The 26167-nt window shown below is 44.8% G+C and overlaps 2 protein-coding genes across 3 annotated transcripts in view; one reads left to right on the top strand and one right to left on the bottom strand.

Moving 5' to 3' along the window:
• Positions 1 to 22223, top strand: LOC140185605 (uncharacterized). Of its 2 annotated transcripts, none has more exons than XM_072239006.1 (10): positions 1 to 63; positions 2169 to 2626; positions 7706 to 7968; positions 10336 to 10462; positions 10554 to 10660; positions 11851 to 11987; positions 12120 to 12202; positions 15894 to 16062; positions 17269 to 17354; positions 18473 to 22223. In XM_072239006.1, the coding sequence occupies exons 2-10, from the start codon at positions 2329 to 2331 to the stop codon at positions 18727 to 18729; spliced, it is 1527 nt and encodes a 508-aa protein (XP_072095107.1). In that variant the 5' UTR covers positions 1 to 63; positions 2169 to 2328; the 3' UTR covers positions 18730 to 22223. The 2 variants fall into 2 exon arrangements, with proteins under 2 accessions (XP_072095107.1, XP_072095108.1); XM_072239007.1 differs by lacking the exon at positions 1 to 63 and adding an exon at positions 75 to 633.
• The window catches only part of ubtd1b (ubiquitin domain containing 1b), a 108037-nt gene continuing 103406 nt past the window's right edge, over positions 21537 to 26167 (bottom strand). Inside the window, exon 3 of the mRNA XM_072239008.1 lies at positions 21537 to 25195. Coding sequence (XP_072095109.1) covers positions 24816 to 25195 — 380 coding nt within the window. The 3' untranslated portion in view covers positions 21537 to 24815. The remainder of the gene's footprint in view (positions 25196 to 26167) is intronic.

Genomic DNA, 26167 nt, shown 5'->3' with positions numbered 1-26167 from the left:
CACACGGTCGACATCAAAACAAGATGGCGGCGCCCTGGGCTCCGCGGATCGGTTTTCAACAGGGTGGGGGAAAGGATCATATTTACCTCGATCAGGGGTGGGGGAGAGATTTAGCGTCGGCTGTGTCGCTCTTAGCGGGTGTAGCGGACCGGTGCTTGCAGTCAGAGAGCGAGAGTGAAGTACTATGGTGGTATCGTGGGAAAGGACGAGCTGGAGCCTTGTCTTGATGAGGGGCAGGATACAGATGCTAGGGTTAGGCTGTAGGGGTTGGGGCAACTGTAGAGACAAGGCCAAGGAGCAGGACAGGAACAGGCACTGGCAGCTATATCCATCCATAGCAACTAGTTAGTCAAATAAAACTGAGTTTGCAACTTTAATGCAACATTTACAATTAAGTGACTTCTCCATTTAAGATTTTATTTTCATGGTTAATGTTTTCCTTTCCATTTGGAAAACTGGTGTTTTGTCATTTGCAAGGGTAGTTTTGCAAAGGAGTGATTTCTCTATACACTGCTCATTTGGTAAATTGGTTTATTTTTGTCACATGTATGGAGGAGCTGTGAAAAACTTTTGTTTTGCATGCCAGCTATATACAGTATATTTTATTACAACTGTGCATTGAGGTAGTACAAGGTAAGATATAGAATGGTAAATTTGTTTATTATTGTCATGTTTACTGAGATGCAGTGAACACATCTTGAATCTTATTCATACAGATCTGTCATTACAAAGTGCATTGAGGCAGTGTGAAGTAAAACCATAATACAGAATAAAGTCTTACAGTTACAGTGAAAATGCAGAGTGCATACAGACAATAAGGTGCAAGACTATAACGAGATAAACTGTGAGGTTGTGAGCCCATTTATCGTACTAGGGAACCATTCAATAGACTTAAAAATGGGAGAGAAGCTGTTCTTGAGCGTGGTGGAGAGAATCGGTGATGTGGGAGAGCGGCCATGGGCTATGGGAGGTGATTTGGGTGGTGAGGGCATTGGTGATGTGGAAGAGTGTCTGCCTGCTGTGGGTGGAGAGAGTTAATAAGCTGTGGGATGGTATTTAGTGGGTGGGGAGAGTGGCTCAAGGCTGTGGGAAGGGATTCAGTTGCTGGGGAGAATGTCCATGGTCTGTGGGATGGTATTCAGTGGATGGGGAGAGTCAGTGAAGGGGAAAGTGGCTGAAGGCGATCAGAGGGCCAGTGAGGGAGGAGAGTATCTGTGGGTGGAGATTCAGTGGATATGGGGAAGAGTTAGTGATGGGGGAGAATGTCCGTGGGCTGTGGGTGAGGATTCATTGGGTGGGGAGAGAGTCAGTGATTGGTGAGATTGGCAAAGGAACCATCAAGCTTGCTGAGCAAAAGGTCCTGCTTTGCGACCAAGATTATGTGAATGAAATTCTGGAAAATTTAGTTTTACCTGCTCCTATCCAATTGACTAGAACCTTTCAGGCAAACATAGGTGTAGAACTTGCAACATAGAATGTAGGACAGTGACAGGCTCTTCAGCCCACTATGTTGTGCTGATGTAACTCACCAGCTGAAGCAGAGTTTCACTTTTTTTCAATTGACCGTCTGAAATGGTCTCCTCTGCCACAGTGACTGGACCCAGACTGAGTGACCTCTGTCAAACACTGCATACAAGCATAAGCCAGTTGACTATACCTTTAAATCTCCCTCCCTTTCCCGGTCTGACTGAAACCATTCCACGGACACCTAACTAAGCTGGAAGAACAGTAACTAACCTTTTGATGGGGCACTTTCCAGCCCTCAGGATCTAAAGCCTTTCTTCCAGGCACACCTTGCATTCCTTATCGCATTTTCATTTTTTCTCTCCTTTAACTCTACCACAGGCCTTCCTTCTCATCAGCACGGCAGCACAGTGGTTAGTGCAATGGCTTATAGAGCCAGCTTTCAGGTCAGGGTTAAATTCCTGCCCCTGTTGGTAAGGAGTTAGTACATTTCCTCTGGGCGCTCCGGTTTCCTCCCATATTCCACAAGATTTACAGGTTAGAGTTAATGTGTTGTGGGAATGTGCCAGAAGCATGACAACACTCGTGAACTGCCTTCCCCCACCAGCACATCCTCAGACAATTGGCCATTGGCGCAAATAATGCACTTCATTGTATGTTTCAATGTACATGTAATAAACTTGAATTCTGCTATTTCTCCACAGATGCTGTCTGACCTGCTGAGTATCCCCATTGTTGCCGGGATTTGTTTTCGAATCCCAGCATCTGCGATTGTTTGCTTTTGTCCAGGGCTAGGTGGATGAGAAGTTGGCTTTCCTATCCCCTTCTTTGATTGAACTGGCATCTCTTCGGACACCTGACCAGATGGAAGTCAGTGGGCACCCGCTGGCACCGGTGAATGAGATGCTTATTGTCTCTGAGAAAGCAGAAGCCACTAGCCCCCACGACAGAAACAGCTTCAATTCTGATTCAGCAATGGCTCACGGTGAGGAGGGTCATAGAGACACCACAGTGGACAGTCAGATGGAGGCCAGCCCTATGTGTCAAGGAAGCCAGGTTCCAGAATCTGGACCATTCACTGTTTCAGAGGGAACGGCTGGGAGTGATCAGGTCACCAGAGCACCGATAGCTGCTGCCGCTCACACACTAGATGTGGCAAAAGGTAAGGGAGGTGGACAGAAACCCAAGTTTCTACCAGTGAGTACATGTGTGCAGTGTATTAAAAAAATGCAGGAGAGGTTGAGAAAGATATTAAAAATGCAAAGAGACTGTGCAGTGTATAAATAGAGGGCAAGAGAACCTTATATACAGACACTCCTGTGCCTATTGTCACATTATGGACATACAATCAATCTATGTACATAAGCTATCACACTCAGGTTGGAGAAGCAACACTTTATATTTTGTCTGTTTAGTCTCCAACCTGATGGCATGAGCATCAATATCTCAAACTTCTGGTGATGGCCCCCCACCCCATCCCCTTTTCCCTCTCTCACCTTATCTCCTTGCCTGCCCATCGCCTCTCTCCAGTTCTCCTCCCCCTTTTCTTTCCTCCATGGCTTTCTGTCCTCTCCTGTCAGATTCCCCCTTCTTGAGCCTTGTATCTCTTTCATCAGTCTACCTCCCCCTCCCAGTTTCACCTATCATCTTGTGTTTCTCCCTCCTCTCCCCTCCCCCACCTTCTTACTCTGACTCCTCAGCTTCTTTCCTCCTGGCCTGCTGAAGGGTCTTGGTCCGAAACATCGACTGTTTACTCTTTTCCATTGATGCTGCCTGGCCTGCTGAGTTCCTCCAGTGTTTTGTGTGTGATGCTTGGGATTTCCACATCTGCAGATTTTTCTCTTGTCCATGAGCGGCATGGGTGGGATCCTTTGTGATGCTACTGGCCCTTTTGCGGCAGCTTTCTGTATATATGCCCTCGATGGCGGGTAGGTTGGTGCTGGTGATGCATTGGGCAGTTTTGACTTCCTGTTGTAGCGCCTTCCTGTCCGCCACATTGCAGTGTCCGTACCATGCAGTGATCCATATTGTCAGGATGCTCTCTACTGCACGTCTGTCGAATGACATGAGCATAGATGTGCAAACTCCAGCTCTCCTCAGAAGGAAGGGTCTGCTTCATGGTCATGCAGAGACTGTGTTGTATTGTTCTATGGCAGGTATGATGAACCTTTATAAAACTTTGGCTTGGCCACACTTGGGGTGCTGGGTCCACCTTTCAGGAGCATGTGAATGGGAGTAATAGTGGCAGGTGCCATGAATATGCTGCCGGAGACGGTAGTGGAGGCAATTACAAGGCATTTAAGAGACTGTTAGATAGGCACATGAATATACAGAGAATGGAGGGACATGGACCTTGTATAGGGAGGAGGGATTTGTTTACTTAGTTATCACAACGCTGTGCACTGAAGGACCTCTTCTTGAATCAAATAAGTTTATTGTCGTTTAACTATATACTTGGTCTACTGTCAAATGAGATGTTTCTCTGGACTAGAGTGTAAAGCACTGTAGTACACATAACACACAATAACATATGAAAGTATGGATAAGATCTAAGATGAATTATGCATAGATAAATGAAGTAAAGTGCATAAATTAAATATTGTAATGTATGGAACAGATTAACGGGTGACACGGAATGCATTGCTGCAGGGAGTTCAGAAGCCTCATGGCCTGAGGAAAGAAAGTTTCCCATCCTGACCATTCCTGTCTTTATGCATCAGAGTTTCCTGCCTGAGGGTAGAAAGTCAAAGAGGATGCTGGATGCATGGGTGGGATTCTTAATAATACGAAGAGCCCTGCGTATGTATTGCTCCTGATAAGTATTCCCGATGGATGGTAGGGAGACCCCTATGATCCTCTCAGCCATTCTCACAGTGCTTTGTAGGGACTTCCGTTCAATGCTTGGTTGCTCCCATACAATAGTTCCTGTGCTATTCCATTCTATGCTCAGAACCAGAATACAGTTTATTATATGACATAAAATTTGTTGTTTGCAACAGCACTACAGTGAAAAAACATAAATTAGTATAAAATAGATAAATATTGCAAAAAAAAAGGTACTGTTCATGGACCATTGAGAAATCTGTTGACAGAGGGACAAAGCTGTTTCTGAATTGTTAAGTCTGGGTTTCAGGCTTTATGTATTGGAGAAAGAAGGTGGAGAAAAGATTTACCAAAACATATACTATTGGCTAAGTGCGTTAGGGGCAACCAGAGGTTACGGGAAAATGCCGAAAGCAGTTGTTTAAGATATATTTCTATGTTCCCTCTGTATTCCTGAGGGACTTGGTGGAAGAGCAGTTGAAGTGGGTGACTTCTTAATGCTTGTTTAATCTTGTGAATACCTTAGGGTCTTGGTGAAGGGACATTGTACAGTGAAGGAGGTAACTGTGCCACTGAGTGTAAGTTTCTCCTGTGGAGATACAACAGGTTGAACACATATCTCTGTCATCTACCTGCAGAGATTATGGGGGATGTATCATGGAGAATATTCTGATTGGTTTTATCCCTGTCCAGTGAAAAAGCTGCAGAGGGTTATAAACTCAGGCAGCTCCATCGTGGGCATTAGCCATCTTCAAAAGGCAATGTTTTAATAAGGTGGGATTTATCACGAAGGACCCTCACCATCTGGGACAAGCTCTTTTCTCATTGCTGCCATCAGGGAGGTGGTACAGGAGCCTGAAGACCCACACTCAATGTCTTAGGAGGAGCTTCTTCCCCTCCACCATCAGATTTCTGAGTGGTCTATTACCTCACTATTTTGTTCTCCATTTGTACTTGTTTTTGTATCATGTATTGTACTGTGCTGACTCATAGAAGACTACAGTATAGAAACAGACCCTTTGGTCCATCAGGATTGTGCAGAACCATTAATTTGCCTAGTCCCATCAACCTGCATCTAGTCCATAGCATTCCATACCCCTCTTCCATGTACCTATCCAAATTTCTCTTAAATGTGGAAATCTCTCCCACGTCATCACTTCCACTGGCAGCTCGTTCCACACTCTCACCACCCTCTGAGTGAAGAAGTTCCTCATGTTCCTCTTAAACATTTCACCTCTCACCCTTAACTCATGACCTCTAGTTGTAGTCTCATCCAGCCTCAGTGATAAAAGGTGGAGGAGCAAAACCTTATATTCTACCTGGGTAGCTTCCAACCTGATGGCATGAATATCGATTTCTCCTTCCGGTAAAAATAATATTTTCTCCCCCTCCCCCTCCCCACTTGTTCTGTTCCCCACTCTGGCCCCTTGCCTCTTCTCACCTGCCTATCATCTCCCCCCCCCACCCCCCAAAACCCCTGGATCACCTCCTTCTCTTCCTTTTATGGTCCGCTCTCCTCTCCTATTAGATTCCTTCCCATCTAGCCTTTTACGTTCCCTACCCACCTGGTTTCACCTGTCACCACCCACTTATCCTCCTTCCCCTCCCCACCGTTTTATTCTGGTTACTTCCTTCTTCCTTTCCAATCCTGGAGAAGGCTCTCGGTCTGAAACATCAACTGTTTATTCATTTCCATAGATGCTGTGTGACCTGCTGATTTCCTCCAGCTTTTTGTATGTGTTGTCTCATTGGAAGATGCCTGCTTGCATTTAACCTATCTATATCTCTCATAATTTTGTATACTGCTATCAAATCTCCCCTCGTTCTTTTTTCTAGAGAATAAAGTCTAATCCTATTCAACCTTTCCCTATAACTCAGGTCCTCCAGCCCTGGCAACATCCTTATAAATTTTCTCTGCATTCTTTCAATTTTATTTACATCTTTCCTGTAGGTGGGTGACCAAAACTTCACCCAGTACTCCAGATTAGGCCTCACCAATGCCTTATTCAATTTAAACATGACATTCCATCTCCTGTAGTTAATACCGTCTCCCTGTGGATCTGTATTCCCACATCCCTCTGTTCTACTGCACCCCTAAGTGCCCTACTGCTCACCGTGTGAGATCTACCCTGGTTGGTTCTCCCAAAGTGAAACTCTTCACACTTGTCTGCATTAAATTCCATCTGCCATGTCTCAGCCTATTTTCCCAGCTGGTCCAGGTCCCGCTGCAAGCTTTGATAGTCTACCTCACTGTCCGCTACGTCCCCGTTCTTGGTGTCATCCACTAATTTATTGATCCAGTTAATCACATTATCATCCAGTTTGCTGATGTAGATGACAAACAACAATGCACCCAGCACCAGTTCCTGAGGCACACTAATAGTCACGGTCCTGCAGTCAGAGAGGCAACCACTCTCAGGCTTCTTCCATGAAATCGATGTCTAATCCAATTTACTACCTCATCTTATATTTTTAACCCTCCACTTCAGGTGCAAACTCTCCCTTCTGTACATGTCCCACCTTCCCTGGAAGAGAGCCCAATGATCCTAAAATCTGAAGCCCTCCCCTCCTGCATCATCTTCCTAGCAACGTGTTAAACTGTATGATCTTCCTATTTTTGACCTCATTAGCATATGGTATGGGTACCAATCCTGAGATCACAACCCTGGAGGTCCTGTATTTTAACTTAGCACCTAACTCCCTGAACTTGCTTTGCAGAACCTTGCCACCCATTCTACCCAAGTCATTGGTATCAACGTGGATCATAAGTGGATGCTCACCCTCCCACTTAAGAATGCTGCAGACTCAATCTGAAATGTCCCTGACCCTGCCACCCGGGAATCCCGTTCTCGTGCACAGAATCTCCTTTTTGTTCCCCAATCAAAGCATCCCCTATCACAACAGCTCGCATCTTCTTCTCCCCTCCACCTTCTGAGCCACAGACCCAGAGACCTGACTGCTGTGACTTTCCTCTGCTAGATCATACCCCCCTCCCCCATAGTATCCAAAGTGGCTACACTTTCTGTTTAACCCCTTTCTCCCTCCTGACTCTCGTCCAGTTACCTGTGTTCTGTACCTTGGGTGTAACTACCTCCCTGTATGTCCTGTTTTTCCACCCCCTCAGCCTCTTGAATGGTCCGGAGCTCTTTAACATGGTCTGTTAGAAGCTGCAGCTAGGTGCCCTTCCTGCAGGTGAAGTTGTCAGGGACACTGGAGGTCTCCCTACCTTCCTGCATCCTGCAGTATTCTGTGTGGCATTCCCACTGCTCTAAAAGTGGAAAAAGAAAGAAAGGAAACTAATGAAAAAAAATTGCCTCTCATCACGAAAGCCTCAACTCCCTGCTCCAAAACAACGAATTTCACAACATGTGTCCGTGACACTAAACCTGATTCTGATTCTCTTTCTCACTGCTCGCAGAGAGCTGGGACCTACTGGAAACGGCGCAGGTACTGAGTGAAATTGCCACGCCTTCTTTGCTGGAGAACAACCAGTTAGAAGCTGCCGGGCAGGCTGAGCCCTTCACTGAAGTGTCCGACCCTCAGGTCCTGGTCTTGTCAACGGTGCAGCAGGAAGATTCAGAGCTTCAGGTGCCTGAGGAGATGATCCTGGAGCTCCCCAACGGCATCAAAATGTACGGAAAGGACCTTGCGGTCATCACTGAACTCCTACATCCCTCCCAGGTACAATGGAATCAAGGGCTGTGTGTCGCACTATGTTGTTGTTGCCTAATAATTAGCGTTATTTACTGACATGAGATTTTAAAAATGCCGGAAATCCAGGGCAACACAGACAAAGTGCTGGAGGAAATTAATAATCAGTTGACATTTTGGGCGGAGATCCTTCATCAGGACTGAGAAGGGTCCTGGCCCGAAACGTCAACTGTTTATTAATTTCTGTAGGTGCTGCCTGACTTTCCTCTCATCATGATGTCCACTCCCAACTCATGTTGACAATTCAAAAAGAGATTAGATTAAAAACATTAGCTTTATTTGTCACATGTATGTAGTGAAATGCATTGTTTCTGTCAACGACCAACACAGTCTGAGGATGTGCCAGGGGCAGCCCACAAGTGTTGCCGTGCTTCTAGCGCTAATATAGCATCCCCACAATTTAATAACCTTAAACCATATGTCTTTGGAATGTGGGAGGAAACCAGAGCACCCAGAGGAATCCCACCCAATCATGGGGAGAAGATACAGACAGTGGCAGGTTTAGTATGCCAATCAGTGATCACTTGCACTGTATTTCATTACATCTATAATGATAATGAGAGGCATTGATCGTGTGGACAGTCAGAAGCTTTTTCCCAGGGCTGAAATGGCTAACACGAGAGGGCATAGTTTTAAGGTGCTTGGAAGTAGGTACAGAAGAGATGTCAGGGGTAAGTCAGTGGTGAGTGTGTTGAATGGGCTGCCGGCGTTGGAGGCAGAAACAATAGGGTCTTTTAAGAGACTCTTGGCTAGGTATATGGATCTTAGAAAAATAGAGGGCTATGGGTAAGCCTAGGTAGTTCTAAGGTAAGGACATGTTCGGCACAGCTTTGTGGGCTGAAGGGCCTGTATTGTGCTGTAGTTTTCCTGTGTTTCTATGTTACCATGTTGCCTTGGATGTCCCAGAATGTCTCAAGTATTTGCTAGTGAGCTGAAAATGATGGTTGGAAGCAACTAATTGCAGATTACTCAGTTAGAGAGGTGGGTTTTAGACGGAAGGAAGTAATGAGGCAGGTTTAGGGGGATCTTATAAAGTGTTATGTTGGCATGTGGTGGGGTCAGAATCGTGGGTATAGAGCATATAAACCAACCCTGTGCATCTCCTTTGAACTTTACCTTCTCTCACCTTAAATCATGCCTTCTTAAGACATTTTGACACTGGGAAAAAATTCTGACTGTCCGCTCCATCTATACCTCACATAATTTTACAAACCTGTCAGATTTTCCCTCAGCCTTTGCTGCTTTGGAGAAAACAACCCTAGTTCGTCCAGAGTCCTTTAGAGCAGAGGCCTCCTAATCCAGGTAGCATCCTGGTAAATCTCCTCTGCGCCCTCTCCAAAACCTCCACATTCTTCCTGTAATAGAGCGATCGGGGATGAATGCAATGCTCCAGGAGCAGCCTAACTAGAGTTTTATGAAGCTTCCAGATGCCGGAACTCAGTGCTTTAACGTATAACTGTAAGCGTGCCATACACAAGTTGAGAAAGATGTTGGAATTTCTGCCCAGCTGGCCGCTGACCGGCCGACGTGAGGACGGATTGTTCCTAGGATGTCCAGGATCAAACTGAAGCTTCGTTATCACCTCCTGGTTATTCAAAGTCCAAGTCAAAGTTGATGTTATTGTCGTATGCACAAGCACATGTATGCACAGGTGCCACGAAAAACTTGCTTTGCAACAGCGTCACAGGCACTAGTGTCGTAAAAGCACATTCTACAGGAAAACACACACAATTTTTACAAAAAAAAAACAATTAGAACCAGAAGAGTCTATGTTAGTACAAGGTGGTCATAGCGTTACTGAAGTAGTGATTAGAATATCGAAAAGTACAGTATAGTAGCCCACGATGTGCTGACCTTTTAAATGATCCAAGATCAGTCTAATTCTTCCCTCCCAATAGTGCTCCATTCTTTCTTGCATCCGTGTGCCAATCTAAGAGTCTCTTAATGGCCCTAATGTGTCTGGCTCTATCACCAACCGCTTGTTCTTCCTGTACATGTTGAATGTCTGGAGTTTCCTTAATCCTACTTCCCAAGGGTTTCTCATGCCTCTTTCTAACTCTCCAAAGTCTATTTTAAGCTCCTTCCTATCTACCTTGTTACTCTCGAGCCCTGTCTGATCATTGCTTCCTAAAGCTTTAAGTATGTTTCTTTCTTCCTCTTAACTAAATGTTCCAACTCTCTAGTCACCCATGGTTCCTTCACCCTGTCTTTTTCCCGTCTTAATGGGATAGACCTAGCCAGACCCCATGCAAGTGCTCCCTAAATATTTCCTCTTGTGCATTTGCCTGAGTATATTCATTCCCAATTTATGCTCTTGAGTTCTTCCACCCCTTCCAGGTCCTGCTGCAGACTGGCACCCGGAAGCTGACCCTGGCCACAGCAGACGCACTGCTCTCAGCAGGGTCCCTCATCTTCACCATGTCCCAGGAAACGAGCCCAGAGGAGCCTATGGTAAAGCAGCCAGGTGAGTGTGCCCAGTGACTGTCGCTACTGGCGTCCGGCTGAGCCTGCGGACTTCCTCAGCCATGATTCCCGGAATGTTTCTCTTTAAGCAGGTCCGGAAGTGGAAGGGAAGTTGTACAGATGCTACCCCTGCAATTTGACCTTCAATCGTCGTGGCAACTACGTCCGACACAAGAAGATCCACATGGTTAACACTGAGGTTGGTAGATTTTCACACCAGAGCTGCATCTGTCCTGTAAGCTCGAACACAGCTTCATCCAGTACAGGAAAGGCCCTTCGACCACCACGTTCGTGCTGACCGTGATCCCAAATTAAGCTAATCCCTTGTGCCTGCACGTGGTTCATATCCCTCCATTGCCTGCGTTGTTATTGTGACTGTCTAAGAGGCTGTTGAACACCCTCTATTGTATTTGACAGCCCATTTCAGGCACCCACTATTCTGTTTCAAAAATATTGCCCCACACGTCTCCTTTAAACTTCTCCCCCCTTTCCCCTTAAAGCAATGTTCTCTAGTACTTTACACTTCAACCTGGGAAAGAGACACTAACTGTCTACTCTATCAACACTACTCATAATCTGATCGACCTCTAGCAAGTCTCTGGAGGCCTCCAATGTTCCAGAGAAAATAACACAAATATGTCCAACTTTTCATTATTCTGTAACTCATACCTTCTCATCCATTCAGCATCCTGGTAAACTTTTTCTACATCCTCTCCAAAGCCTCTGCACTGTGTGTGTGTGTGTGTGTGTGTGTGTGTGAGAGAGAGAGAGAGAGAGAGAGAGAGACCGTAACACTTCAGAATTCCAGCATCCTGCAGAATCTCTTGTGTTCTCTGAACTCTTTTGATCTTACTGATTATCTTTCCACATGCACATCTATCAAGCCACTCACATCTCCTTCACTCCAAAGAGAAAAGGAAATTTCTATGACAAGATGTTCTCACCTTCCTTACCCTACCACCGATGACCCCTTCTCATTGCCTCCAGCACTCCCCTTTTGGGCCTTTTCATCCTCTCTCGATCTTTTCATCTCCAGTTGCTGGTGTAACATCAACTGCAATTCTTGAGTCCCCAAGCTTTATTTGGAATCCAAGGGCCAACCTTTTCACCCAAAGGGTGGTCTGTAAATGAAACGAGCTGCCAGAGTAAGTGGTTGAGGCAACTTCCGTAACCATTCTGAACAGGTACATGATATTGGCCAAATAAGGGCAAATGAGACTACCTTGGATGAGACATCTTGGTTGGCATGGATCAGTTCTGTGCTGCATGACTCGAACTCTAATTGGGCCTTGTACTTGGCACAGACATGGTGGGCGAAGGGCCTGTTCCGATTGGTTCTGTGGAGTTCTAATGCTATCTCTCCTTCACTTCCCCAAATTCCCACTGCAGGATGATGCCAGATACAAGTGCCCCCAGTGTGACCGGCAGTTCATCCAGCACTGTGACCTGCGACGACACGCTCACATTCACAGCGGAACACAGCCCCACCGGTGTGACCTGTGCGGCAAGGCCTTCCTCAGGGCAAGGTGAGGGGGCGCTTCATGCCCACCATTCGACTGGGAGTGATTTCACCTAGCCCCTCTGCCCACCCTCATGCCCCCAACCCTACCCCGTAGAGCCGCTTGCTCCTAAAGTTGTCTTCTGTTCTGTCTTTCCAGCGACTTGGTGGTTCACAAGCGCTTTCACACCAAGGATCGGCCTTTCCAGTGCAGTCAGTGCCAGAAATCCTTCTTCCAGTCAGGTGAGTGAAGCCAGGGTCCTCAGATCAGTTCCCAGCCTGTAACTCACCCTGGGATCTGTTACTCTATATATAAACCCTCTGAACCCCTGGATTAGATCCCAGCCTGTAACCCGCCCTGGGATCTGTTACTCTATATATAAACCCTCTGAACCCCTGGATTAGATCCCAGCCTGTAACTTGCCCTGGGATCTGTTACTATATATATATATATATATATATATATATATATATATAAACCCTCTGAACCCCTAGATTAGATCCCAGCCTGTAACTTGCCCTGGGATCTGTTACTCTATATATAAACCCTCTGAACCCCTGGATTAGATCGCAACCTGTAACTCGCCCTGGGATCTGTTACTCTATATATAAACCCGCTGAACCCCTGGATTAGATCCCAGCCTGTAACCCGCCCTGGAATCTGTTACTCTATATATAAACCCTCTGAACCCCTGGATTAGATCGCAGCCTTTAACTTGCTCCCTGAGAACTGTTCTGGTTTATTTAGGACTATGTGTTCCAAAGTTGTGAAACATTTCCATAAATGCAAATCTATCAGCTGGAATCAAGCATGCGTAATACAATCAGCACTACGGTGTGACTCAGAGGAGAATGCCCAGCTATTTTAATGTGAAGAATGCCAGATATTAGAGTCACAAGCCTGGTTTCAGCCTTGACTTTAGCAATGTGACATGTGCTACTTGTAAACATCCCCGTGCTCAGTGTTAGCATCACTGGAAACGCACTGACTCAGCTTCCAAACTCTGCTGCATGGTTAGAGCTTCTGGATTCCACACAATGTCTGCAACAGATTTGGTGCGCCTCCTCGCCCTATTTGAAAACTCTTTACTTATTGGACATGTATACAGAATGTTGCTGGCAAAGGGCCAGTAACATCATGAAGGATCCCACCCACCCCTACTGATGGACTGTTTGTCCCACTCCCATCGGTGACAAGTGAGGTTCATTGTCATTTAACTACATACATGTACAGTATATAATGTGTATAGAAATTAGATGTTTCTTCAATCTAGGGTGTAAAGCACGTAACACACGATAACTTATGAAGGTAAGGATACAATGTACAGATGAATTACACATATATAACAAACTAAACTGCATTAATATTAAATGTTGTAAGGTACGGAACAGATTAACCAGTGACACTTCGAATACAATGCGGCCAGGAGTTCAGAAGCCTGATGGCCTGAGGGAAGAAACTGTTTCCCATCCTGACCATTCTTGCTTTTATGCATCATAGTCTCCTGCCTGATGGTAGAAGGTCAAAGAGGATGCTGGATAGTTGGGTGGGATCCTTAATAATACTGGCGCCCCTGATAAATGTCCCAATCAATGGTAGGGAGACCCCTATGATCCTTTCCGCTATTCTCACAGTCCTTTGTAGGGATAACAAAATGCAAGACAGTGTCACAATCACAGAGAAAGTGCAGTGTAGGGAGACAAAAGTGCGAGGTCTGCAATGGGTAGGCTGAGAGATCAAAAGTTTTAGCATGTGAGAAGTCTATTCAATAGTCTAAGTGAGATAGAAACTATCTCGAGCCTGGTGATACTTGTTTCCAGGCTTTCATATTTTCTGCCTGACGGGAGGGGTAGGAGGAAAGAGAATGATTACCCTTGTGGAGAGATCAAAACCCAGGGGTCATGGATTTAAAGCAACTGATAGGATTAGAAACTTTTGTCTCTAGGGGGTGGTGGTGTATGGAACTCATTGCCTGAAGGGGTAGGAGAGGAAGACACCCTCCCTGCATTTGATCATGACTGGGATGTGGACTTGTGAACTACAAGGCTACAGACCCAGTGGAAGAAGGTGGGGGATAGTGTAAGGACTCTTGAAACTAGCAATGAGTCGAATAGTGATCTCCAGTGTTGTCAATGTTCCAAGATTGTCTTCTACCCCTAGAAAAAGGCAATTTTTGTTGCTCCAAGATCCCACAAATGCCTCGAGCGATCTCCCTGACAAAGCTTCAGTTTGTGTCTGGTCTTGCACTTCTCCCTCACACCTCATGTGCATTATAGAACAGAAGGAATTATTGATTGTATAGTTTGCTGAAAGTGGCATCACAGGTAGACAATTAGGATCAGATTTAATATCATTGTCCTTTCAGAGATCTGATGGTGAAGGGGAAAAGGCTGTTCTTGAAGCATTGAGTTTCTTCAGGCTCCTGTACCACCACTTTGATGGTAGCAGTGAGAAGAGGGCATGTCCTGGGTGATGGGGGTCCTTAATGATGGATGTGGCCTTTTTGAGGCATTTCCTTTTGAAGTTGTTCAGAACGCTGGGGAGGCTAGTACCCATTGAGGGAGCTGGCTGAGATTACAACTTCAGGCAGCTTTTTCCAATCTGTCCATACCAGATGGTGATGCAGCCAGTTAGGATGGTCTCCATGGTACATAGAAACATAGAAAATAGGTGCAGGAGTAGGTCATTCGGCCCTTCGAGCCTGCACCACCATTCAGTATGATCATGGCTGATCATCCAACTCAGAACCCTGTACCAGCCTTCCCTTCATATCCCCTGATCCCTTTAGCCATGAGGGCCATATCTACCTCCCTCTCAAATATAGCCAATGAACTGGCCCCAACTGTTTCCTGTGGCCGAGAATTCCACAGATTCACCACTCTCTGTGTGAAGAAGTTTTTCCTAATCTCGGTCCTAAAAGGCTTCCCCTTTATCCTCAAACTGTGACCCCTCGTTCTGGACTTCCCCAGCATCGGGAACAATCTTCCTGCATCTAGCCTATCCAATCCCTTTAGGATTTTATACATTTCAATAAGATCCCCCCTCAATCTTCTAAATTCCAACGAGTATAAGCCTAGTTGATCCAGTCTTTCATCATATGAAAGTCCTGCCATCCCAGGAATTAACCTGGTGAACCTTCTTTGTACTCCCTCTATGGCAAGAATGTCTTTCCTCAGATTAGGGGACCAAAACTGCTCTCAATACTCCAGGTGTGGTCTCACTAAGGCCTTGTACAACTGCAGTAGTACCTCCCTGCTCCTGTACTCGAATCCTCTTGCTATGAATGCCAGCATACCATTCACCTTTTTCACCGCCTGCTGTACCTGCATGCCCACTTTCAATGACTGGTGTATAATGACACCCAGGTCTTGTTGCACCTCCCCTTTTCCTAATTGGCCACCATTCAGATAATAACCTGTTTTCCTGTTTTTGCCACCAATAATCTGTTTTCCTGTTTTTGCCACCAAAAACGTGGTGGAGAAAAAGGCATTTGGCCTGTTGGCCTGTAATCAGGGCATTGAGTATTATAGTTGGGAAGCGATGTCGCAGTTATACAAGATGAGTATTGTGTGCATTTTGGTCACGATGTAATGGGCAAAATGTTATTGAACTAGAAAAAGTGCAGAACAGAGGGCAGAATAGTGTAAAGGTTAGCATAATGCTATTACTGTGCCTGTGACCCAGGGTCAATTCTGCTGTGGTCCCTGTGACTGTATGGGTTTCTGGTTTCTTACATTCCAAAGACCAGGGTAGTGGGTTAATTGGTTGGTGTGGGTTGTTGAGCTGGAAGGACCTGTTACTGTGTGTACTTCCTGGTAGTCCTAAATAAATGAGTCTACCAGGACATTGTCTGGACCTGAGTGATGAGAAAAGGTTCCAGGCTTAACTCCCTGGAGCGTAGATACTTAATCCAAGCAGAGGTTTACTACACAGGTGATCTAAAGCGACATGTGAGGAACATTCACATGACCAACTCTCGGATGCTGAGCTGTGGCCACTGTAAGAAGAAGTACACCAAGGAGGCAACACTGCTCCATCACATCCAGACCATGCACCAGGACATCTTGCTACGGACCCTGAAGGAACAGGGGCAACACAGCAGGTATGTTCTGAAATAATGGGGGCAAAGCAGATTCAGATTCATTTATCATATGTACATTGAAACATACAGTGAAATGCTTTATTTGCATTCCAACACTCTTAAGGACACATTGAGAGTAGCTTGCAAGTGTGATCACACATTCTGGTGTTCATAGTGCTCGGCGAAACACAACAAAACAAACCCCATTTCTGTCTGTCTCTCTCTCTCTCTCTCTCTCTCACTCACTCACACACACACACACACACACACACACACACACACACACACACACACACACACACACACACACACACACACACGGACCGCCGTCCAATCCAAGACAGGCCTCTGGGCCTCCAGGCATCAGCTATCGGCCATCGGGCTACAACTTCCAAACTTCTGATCAACTTTCAGTCTTTGGTTTCAACCCTAAAGTCCAGGCTTGTACCGCAGCTGATCAGCCCTCGAGCCTCCTCATTAACTTCAGTGATCATTTAATGCAACAGTGCCTCAAGACAGCAGCATCCATTATTAAAGAATCCCACCATTCAAGCTATGCGCTCTTCTCACTGTTGCTGTTGTGCAGGAGCCTTGCGTCCATTACCCTACAGCCATCAGGCTCCTGAACCAGTGTGGATAACTTTACTCACTACAACTCTGAACTGATTCCACAACCAACAGACTCACACTCAAGGACTCTTTACATGTACTTCATATTTTTTTTTCCAGTTTGTCTTTTGTGCATTGATTGTTTGTCTTCTTATGTAGATTTTTAAGAAAAATTATGTTGTATTTTTTTTCTTGTAAATAGCTGCAAAAAATGAATCTCAGGGTAGTATATAGTAACATACCCTTTCTCTGATAGTAAGTTTACTTTCAACTGTACAGTGACCAGATCACAAAGATCTAAATGTGCGATTATCCTGCAGTATAATCTCTTATGTGAAGGATGGGATATTGAGAACTCTGTTCTTTGGGAGTACAATCTCCCAAAAAGTTGTTTAATGTCTCAGGCATGGTCGCTCAGACACTGCAGCTCGATGTGTTGGTCTCCATTTTATGCTGAGGTAGAACCCAAACCCACAGTGATGCAGAGGGGTGAAGTCCCCCAGTGAGTGTTGGCTGACAGTCCCAAAATGTGCAGGTCAGAAAATAATAAAATGTAAAGTCACTTTATTGAACTTCCTACTGCTGTTTGACATGTGTGCCTATTGTTCTTAATTGCAGTGAGGTAATGGTGTCAAAGGTTGGGAGTGGAACCGAGGAGGAAAGGTGCTTGGACACCTTCGTGGAGACGGGTTCTGTAGCTCCAGGTATGGAATGTGGTGGATGTGTAGGCTTCTTAATGCTTGGGCTTGCTGGGTTGATAAGCTCATCTAGGCAAGCGCGATGGTTCAGATGAGGAAGAAACAGAATTTGGCCATTTCATCATGGCTGGTTTATTATCCCATTCTGCCTTCTTCCTGTAACCTTTGATATCCTTATTAGTCAAGAACTTACCAACCTCCAGCTGGCTGTGGCAATGAATTCCAGATTCACTACCCTCTGGCTAAAGAAATTTCTCCTCTGTCCAAACACTGAGGTTGTGTCCTCTGCTTCTCCCACTATCCTCTCCACACCCACTCTTTCAACAATTGATAGGTTTCAATCAGGTTTTTTCCTCCTCTTCCCCCACCCCCCCCAAATTCCAGCGAGGACAGGCCCAGAGCCATCAAATGCTCTTCATATAGATGATCCCAGCAAGGTTAATTGGGCTTGGCACCGATGTTTACGACAGATGCAATGTAGAACACAAGCTGCATTCCTCTTCTTTAGGTGCTGAACCATTTCCCAAATTGGAACAGTCATTTGTTGGGGACTTTACCTTAATCCAGTTACGTGGAGGATATTACTGCACAGAAGCTGATTTTGTCTGCCTAACTCTTCTTACAAGGTAGAGCACATTGGCAGAGGCCCAGCTATTAGTGCTACTGCCTCATTGCTCAAGTGACCAGAGTTCAATTTGACCACTGGTACTCATTGTAGAGTTTGCATGTTTTCTCTCTGGGTTGCTCTGACAGATGTGCAGGTGGTTAGGTTACCTGGTCACTGTAAATTGTCTCTAGTGAATAGGTAAGTGGTCTGAGAGGAGTTGACGGGAACATGGCTGATGTTTGTGTAACATTTTTAGTGCTAATGGGAGCTTAGTGTGGTCTACATGTGTAACATTGGTTGTGTAGGAAAAGAAAGAGCAAGATGAAAGATTCAAGTTTATTTATCACATCAAAATATAGTGAAATATATCACCACCTCCTTAGTTACTTCAGAGCCAATAATGTAGTTAAAATTTAATCAGCATTATTGTAAAGGTGCATTCTGTGCAAGTAACTTTTATTGCATGTGGAAATGAACTGGGTATCAGCCGATTGTAAGTATCACCTCTCTTCCGCAGTACTGCCAAGCGATCCAGGTGCCCGTGAGGAGACTGTCTTGCAGGAAGCACATGGCACACAATACAGTGCAGAGACTCACCCTTCCATCTCAGGACCACTCCTGGAAACCACACAGGAACAAACACAAGCACTCCTTGGCTGCAGTGATTCAGGCCCAAGCATGGTATTGATCAATATGCAGCTTACAGCGCCCACACTGGCGAGACCGCTTGGTCCAGAGCGGGAAAAGGATTCGGACTGTCCAGCAGTGAAATGAGACATCCTGTCTGTTACTTTCATCTTGTCAGAACACTGCCCATTTTAAACAAAGAACTGAGATGATATTCCAGAGATGCTGTTTAAATTTGTAGTTGTGATGAGGAGGATTTTCATTCTGACCCAGGAAAGTTGGTCTTTAAACTACATGACTGCTGCTGCAGACATACTTCTAGGGCTTGTGTGGTACTGCCACACACTACAGCAGGAGTCCAAAATAACAGATGATTTAATTTAAAATCTGCCTCCATTTGAGTTTTCTAAACTCAATAACAACTTGAACTTACCTTTTACTGTAACACAAAAAATGCTGGAGGAACACATCAACTCAGGCAGTAATATGTAAAGGAATAAACAGGCAACGTTTTGAGCTAAGACTCTTCATCAGCACCTCTTAACACAGGTCTCAGGAAAAGGATTGAAGTTGTATTTTGCTTGTAGTTCAGAGTGAGGCAGCTTTAATGAGCACAACCCTTCCACAGCAAGAGAAAGATTTATTTTCTAGTTAGTGGTGGTGTTCAAGGAATAAGTTGGGACCACACGCTTATTGTGTCTTTTATCCCTGCTCCCAAAGGTAATGCTTGGAGGAATATGAAGGAGAGGTCACTTGTGGTCTTGGCTTAACTTCAGCCCACTATGGAGGAGGTTTTCAATTCAAAGGGACAGTTACGTGTACATGATTTCCTCTGCTAGAGGACATGGAACATTAAGTCAAGGGCTGAAGCAGGCACTCTCTAATAATGCAGACCAGAACTGGACCTGGGGTCTCTGGTAAAAAGGTGGAATTTGTCCGGCTCTCCATCCACTTGGAAGGGACTAGTATAATACTGAAGCAAGAGATGCTGCTTGCTGGAAATTCAGAATAATGCACAAAATGCTGAAAGAACTCAGCAAGTCCAGCAGCATCTAGGGAGTGGCTGAAAGGAAGGAGAAAGAACCCAGAATAAGGTGGGGTGGTAAGAGGAAGGATTACAAGTTGGAAGATGATAGGTGAAGCCAGATAAGTAGATGGGAGATGAAGAAAGAAGCTGGGAGGTGATAGGTGGAAAGATAGAAAGGTAAAGGGTTGAAGGGGGAGGAATCTGCTACGAGAGTATAGTGAACAATGGGAGGAAGAGTAGGGGGCACCGGAGGGAGGTGATAGGCATTTGAGAAGGGATGAAGAATGGGAATTGAAAAGGGGGGAGGGAGAATATAATGTTCAATTTGGTGAGATTAGTACATGATAGCTTATTGTACTAGTTACAGAAGTGACTGATTGCGCCATAGTAAAAATACTAACAGACCATTAATGGTGCCTTTGCTGACATTGTGACTTAACATTAGGTGATACCCATGTATATTACTAAACAGCCAAAACATGTCTTGAGGGATCTTATTCTTTTAGAGTTTTAGCAATGAACCCAACTTGCCATATGACACCTAGTGATGTTAGAGTGTAGGCCAACACCCAAAAGAGAGGAGTAAGCTGTCAGGAATCTCTTCCATCCATACAGGCAGATTGGATCTTGTTTTAACATCCGAGCCAAAAAGCCAGCTGTCAAATAACTCAAAAATAGAAGACCTGAAGACAGAGGCTTGCAATGTCCATTAAGATTGTTGGCACAGTACTTCACTTGAAATGATGAATATACATCATGAAACCTCTGTTTCTGACTCTCGAGTGGTCACCAATCCACGTGGTGGGATTTAGCCCTCCGAATCCTCCCACATGCACTGCATTTGTTTAGCAATCATGCCTCTGGCAATGATGACCCCGATCTTCACCCTGCATTGCAATTGCTCATCCAGGTTACTCCACCAATGGCTCTTAGACCCTTGACCTCCACTAAGAGCAATAGGACACAGGTTCCTGTGATTCCTTGTTACTGGGTCTAACTGCTGGAACTCACAGCTGAAAGGAATTTCCCCAGAAGGACTCCATTTCAGGATAAATACAAGTGTGGATAAGTAGTACAGGCTGTGCTCACATACAGTTTATGAATAAGGAACATGAAACTAAGGGTTGCACTGTCCCTTTACAATGATTTACTGGGTTTAGATGTTAGAGGGACAAGTTAGGCAGCCTGACCCTTTTCTCCTTGGAGTAAAGGAGACTGAGGGGTTCTCTCAAGCATGATAAAGCTGAGGCTTCAAGACACTGGTCACACCACACATGGAGTATTGAGAGCAATTCTGGGCCCCATGTCCAAGAAGAGGATGTGCTGGCATTGGAGGGGGTCCAGAGGAGGTTTAACAGAATGATTGCAGGAATAAAAGAATTAATGTAAGGAGCGGTAATGGCTCTTGGCTTGTACTTGCTGGAGTTTAGGAGAATGGTGGGTGGGGTGGGGGAGGGGGGAGAGAGAGAGAGAGAAAGAAGATCTCATTAATACCTATCAAATATTTAAAGTCCTAGAATCAGGGCTTCCCAACCTGGGGTCCACAGATCCCCTGCTTTATTGTATTGATCTACAGCATAAAGAAGGTAGAAAGCCTGTTTCCTATAGTTGGGAGGGAGGGAGGAAGGAAGGAAGGAAGGAAGGAAGGAGTGTAGAGCCTGATGGCACAGGACAGTCCTTTAGAAGAGAGATGAGGAATTTTTTTTAAAGCGAAAGGGTGGTGGTGAATAAGTGGTACTAAATGCCAGCCTGGTCATGTCACACTCTTACCAGCAGGGGTCACCATTTAAGCCCTCAGAACCAAACAGTCTGGGATTAACCAGATACCAAACCTGACCATGTCTGCCAATTTCAAGACACACTGTGCAAAGTTTTCACAATTATGATTCAGACTTTAGGATCACATTAAAAAAAATACACTTACAAATCACTGTAACCATTTTATAAATGTACATATTATAAAGAGCTTGTACAGATATAGAATTACTTTGATTGGGAGAAAAGAAAATAAACTTGTATTCTGAAAACAATTCTGCTCCAAGAAGCTAAATATACACAAATGTCATCCAATATTTACACACATCACAATCAGACTCAAACACCCAATAGCAGAATTCTGTATTGTGTAAACAGCACAAGTCACTGGGAGATGCTTCACCAATCCTTAACAGAATTAAATGCAATTTTATAACGGCTGCCAGACTGTTTGTATTGGTGGTTTTGAGAGGTGGGGGGTGTAGGATGATATTTCAGTGCTCCAGGGTTCACTATTGAACCTTTAGACTGCCCAAGTGTCTTCTTGTATCTCTTAAGTGAACGAGTTGTAGGATCTCATTTTAAATCAGCTAATTAAAAAGGATTTGTTTCTGTTTTATCACACTTAATCGAAGACGGATGTGCTTAGTTGAGTCGTAACTCCGTGCCTGACCATTTAAATGGGTGTTATACAATGTTTGGCAGCAAAGACACACTCAAACTATGAATAAGTCTGCAAGATAACTTCTGGTTAAGTGCATTAATGCAGCAGCTGGTCCACTGGCTGTGGGACAACTACTAGAATATTTAATATAATTGCTGTCTGTTTAATCCACAGATGAGCAGATATGAGCAAAAGGTAGGGAATAGAGGTGATTAAAATAAACCTGATGTAATTTCTCAGAAAACATTAGCACTTTTCTTACAGACATGGTGGTAATAGTGTGCAACCCAGGGTGCCAAATACAAACAAATGGGTCTAGGCCAGGTGGGCACCTTGGTTTGCATGAACGCGTTGGGCTGAAGGGCCCATTTCTGTGCTGTAAACTCTTGAGTGGTCACCAATACATGTGGTGGGATTAAGTATAATGTAGTCAGTGCAAATGTACGAAGTTGGGCATTTATGACAAAAGGAGGAAAGATTATTAACTGGCATAGCCCAAAAAGTTGATGGGCTGAATGGTCAAATTCTACTCCAATGTCTTACGGTCTAAAGCTCATTTTGGGGTACTGTAGTTTCTAATTTAAATCATTTTAGATACCTACATCTGATGACAGGATTAATGTTTCATCTTCACACCTAATCGCTGACCTGCTGAACTCTTCTGGCATCTTGTTCGTGTTTCTAGTTTCCATTTCCTTCAGTATTTATTTGTTAAGACAGACATAAGAGACGGCAGCTGTGGGAATCTGGAGCAACAAACAATCTGCTGGAGAAACTCAGCAGATCAAGGAGTATCTGCAGGGAGAAAGGAATTGTGGATATTTTGAGTTAAAACCCTGCAGTAGGAGCCAGTGCAGAGAGGGGTGATAGTCTGTATAAAGAGAAGGGTGTGCAGTGAGATCGGTGGTCTGATGAGGGTGACGAGCAGGAACACAGAGGCTGGGACCTGGTAAGGTATGTGATTAGGGGAGAGATGAAGTCCATGATGTAGCACCAAAGACATAGCAATTCAAGCAAGATTGGAGCTCTCAGAAGATGGTAAGAAAGCACAACTTGTGAAAGCCTTAAATTATCATTTAATGTTTCTAGTTTTAGATCCTCTGGATTAAAATACAAGGACCGAATGAATTGAAGGAAGAGGGAATAATTAAGACCTGAAAATCCTTTCAGGTTGTTTGGATCATTAGCATCACCAAACCTCTTCAACAGATCCTTCCCCCAACTTCCATCCAAATCAGCCCTAGTAGACCTCAAATGCAACCCAGGTGTCACTCATGGTAGTCTTATCTCTGGGTTATAGGGAAACATTGGTAGGTTAGGATTTTATACCTGGAGCATTAGAAAATGAGGGAAGAATTGAAAGAGGTATACAAAATTGAGTGGTATAGATTTAGGTTAACGCAAGCAGGTTTCTTCCCCACTGAGGTTTGGTGAAACTAGAACTAGTATTCATAGATTAAAAGTTGAAAGGTGAAATATTTAGGGGAACAACTTCACTCAAGGTGGTGCGAGTGTAGAACAAGCTGCCAGTGGAAATGATGGATGTGGGTTTGATTGCAATATTTAAGAGTTTGGATAAGTACATCTTTGGGAGGGGTATGGAGAGCCATGGTCAACATGCGGGTTGATGGGACTAGGCAGAGCAACAGTTTGGCATGGACTAGTTGGGCCAAATTGCCTGTTTCTGTGCTGTAGTGCCCCGTAACTATTCATGAACTCAATCAGCTCCATAATCCATTTCTTTACTCCTACACTAGCTTTGCACATCTGAACCTTAAAGGGTTTAGAAAGGATTCTGCAACCTTATCCCAAAAGACAACAGTTCCATTAATGGCTGCAGGCTTGTACAAAGATTGCAAAGGAAACCTTTGTTAAAGGTTGAGTGTGTGGTTTGCTCTCAGACTGCGAGCACCTGGTGGGGAGAAGGCCAAGACATAAGAGCAGAATTAAGCCATTTAGCCCATCAACTCTGTTCCCAACACTTGGATGATCATGTCCAGGAGAGGTCTTTGCATGCTCCAGTTTCCACACCCAAGTTAGAGTCAGCCTGTAGTAGTTTGGTATTTAAAAAACTGAATTTACATCAGTATATATATATATTTTTTTAAATGGAAGCACAGTTCTATTTGAAATGTTGATTGGTGTGATTAATGCATATAACACAAATTTTTTGGTGCTTAGCTAGGCCCTTGCATGCCTGCAACATAAACATATGATTAACCACTGCACAGTGAAAGCCAATGTAAAACATGTATAGTACACTTTGTCTATATGCTACTACAGAGCAGCCTTTAAAAAGATCTCCACTGCAAGTACCCTGATCAAAAGGACCACAGTGAAATGAGTGGCAATTCTGCCAGAATTATTGCCCTTCGTTGAAGGAGTTGAGCTAAAATCAAAGAGGAGAGGAGGTGGGGATATTGGAACCAAGTGGGAGGGATGCAAGGAAGGGCATGGGTGAGACTGGGGTGGGGGGTGGGGTGGGGGTGGAGAGAACAAGACGACGAAGAGGAGGAAATGGGATAGGAGAGCAAGAGAAATCAGCTTCATTTCAATCTAAAGTATTCACCAGCTGGCCAGAGTAAAAGGTAAATTAAATATGGTTCCTATGTTTGGCTTCCACTGCAGCTGACTGATGAAGAAAGCGACCAAAGACCACCATACATGTTCCAATGCACTCCACCTCCATCCTCCTCCTCGCATCAACCATGTTCAGAGCCCTTCAGTTCTTGTACAAGATAAAATATTCATTTGTCATTGCATATGGATTTATTTTTAATCTAGTAATTAAATAGCGGCTACCTCATTGACTATAACCTGTACCACAAAGTCCTTCTGGATTTTGGTTTCCTGCAGTCGCATCTTGTCGGTGAGCAGCCTTCCAGAGAAGAACCACCGCTGCTGAGAGGGCTCGATGCCCTCCTCTGTGTGCAGCTGCCTCTTCAGCTGCCCGATCGTGTCTGCCATGCTGGCGTTCAGTTTGACGTCCTTCCCAGTGGACAAGCGGACCTTGAGCTGGAACTCGCGCTTGGTGTGAACCGGGGGGTCGGGTACCTCAGCCGCCTCTTCGTCGCACTTCTCTGTGATAAGGTTTAGGGGTGGGGCCAAGCAGTAAACGGGAAGCTGATACTTGTTGCCAAGCTCGTCGTAGCATTCCGTCAAGGAACCTGAAGTGGGATACAGAAAAAGTATTTTCAGTAAGGCAGGTTCAAATTCAACTCCAACTTTCCACCAAAGGTGGCATGGTAGTGTAATGCTTTACAGCGGCAGGGACCAGGGCTCAGGGCTCAATTCCCACCGCTACTTGTAAGGAGTGTGAACATTCTCATGGTGACCATGTGGGTCTCCTCCCACATTGCTATGATATACAGGTCAGTGTTAGATAAGTTGTGGGTGTGTTATGTTGGTGCCAGAATCGTGGTGACACTTGCAGGCTGTCCCCGGAACATCCTCAGACTGCACTAGTCATTGATGCAAATGACACATTTCACCGTGTGCGTCACTGTACATAGAACGTAGAACATTACAGCACAGTAAATGACGCATTTCACCGTGTGCGTCACTGTACGTAGAACATAGAACATTACAGCACAGTAAATGACGCATTTCACCGTGTGCGTCACTGTACGTAGAACATAGAACATTACAGCACAGTAAATGACGCATTTCACCGTGTGCATCACTGTACGTAGAACATAGAACATTACAGCACAGTAAATGACGCATTTCACCGTGTGCGTCACTGTACGTAGAACATAGAACATTACAGCAGTTAATGACGCATTTCACCGTGTGCGTCACTGTACGTAGAACATAGAACATTACAGCACAGTAAATGACGCATTTCACCGTGTGCGTCACTGTACGTAGAACGTAGAACATTACAGCACAGTAAATGACGCATTTCACCGTGTGCGTCACTGTACGTAGAACATAGAACATTACAGCACAGTAAATGACGCATTTCACTGTGTGCATCACTGTACGTAGAACATTACAGCACAGTAAATGACACATTTCACCATGTGCGTCACTGTACGTAGAACATAGAACATTACAGCACAGTAAATGACACATTTCACCGTGTGCGTCACTGTACATAGAACATAGAACATTACAGCACAGTAAAGGCCCTTCAG

Source organism: Mobula birostris, chromosome 21 (genome assembly GCF_030028105.1).
Source record: "Mobula birostris isolate sMobBir1 chromosome 21, sMobBir1.hap1, whole genome shotgun sequence".
Taxonomy (NCBI): Eukaryota; Metazoa; Chordata; class Chondrichthyes; order Myliobatiformes; family Myliobatidae; genus Mobula; species Mobula birostris.
This window is presented reverse-complemented; position numbering and strand designations above follow the sequence as displayed.

Bases quoted from the DNA above. Each gene is read 5' to 3' on its own strand.
- LOC140185605 (XM_072239006.1), top strand. From the start codon at position 2,329: ATGGAAGTCAGTGGGCACCCGCTGGCACCGGTGAATGAGATGCTTATT. The intron at 12,203-15,893 runs GTGAGTGAAGCC...TTTACTACACAG, and splicing joins GAAATCCTTCTTCCAGTCAG to GTGATCTAAAGCGACATGTG. The intron at 17,355-18,472 runs GTATGGAATGTG...TCTCTTCCGCAG, and splicing joins GACGGGTTCTGTAGCTCCAG to TACTGCCAAGCGATCCAGGT.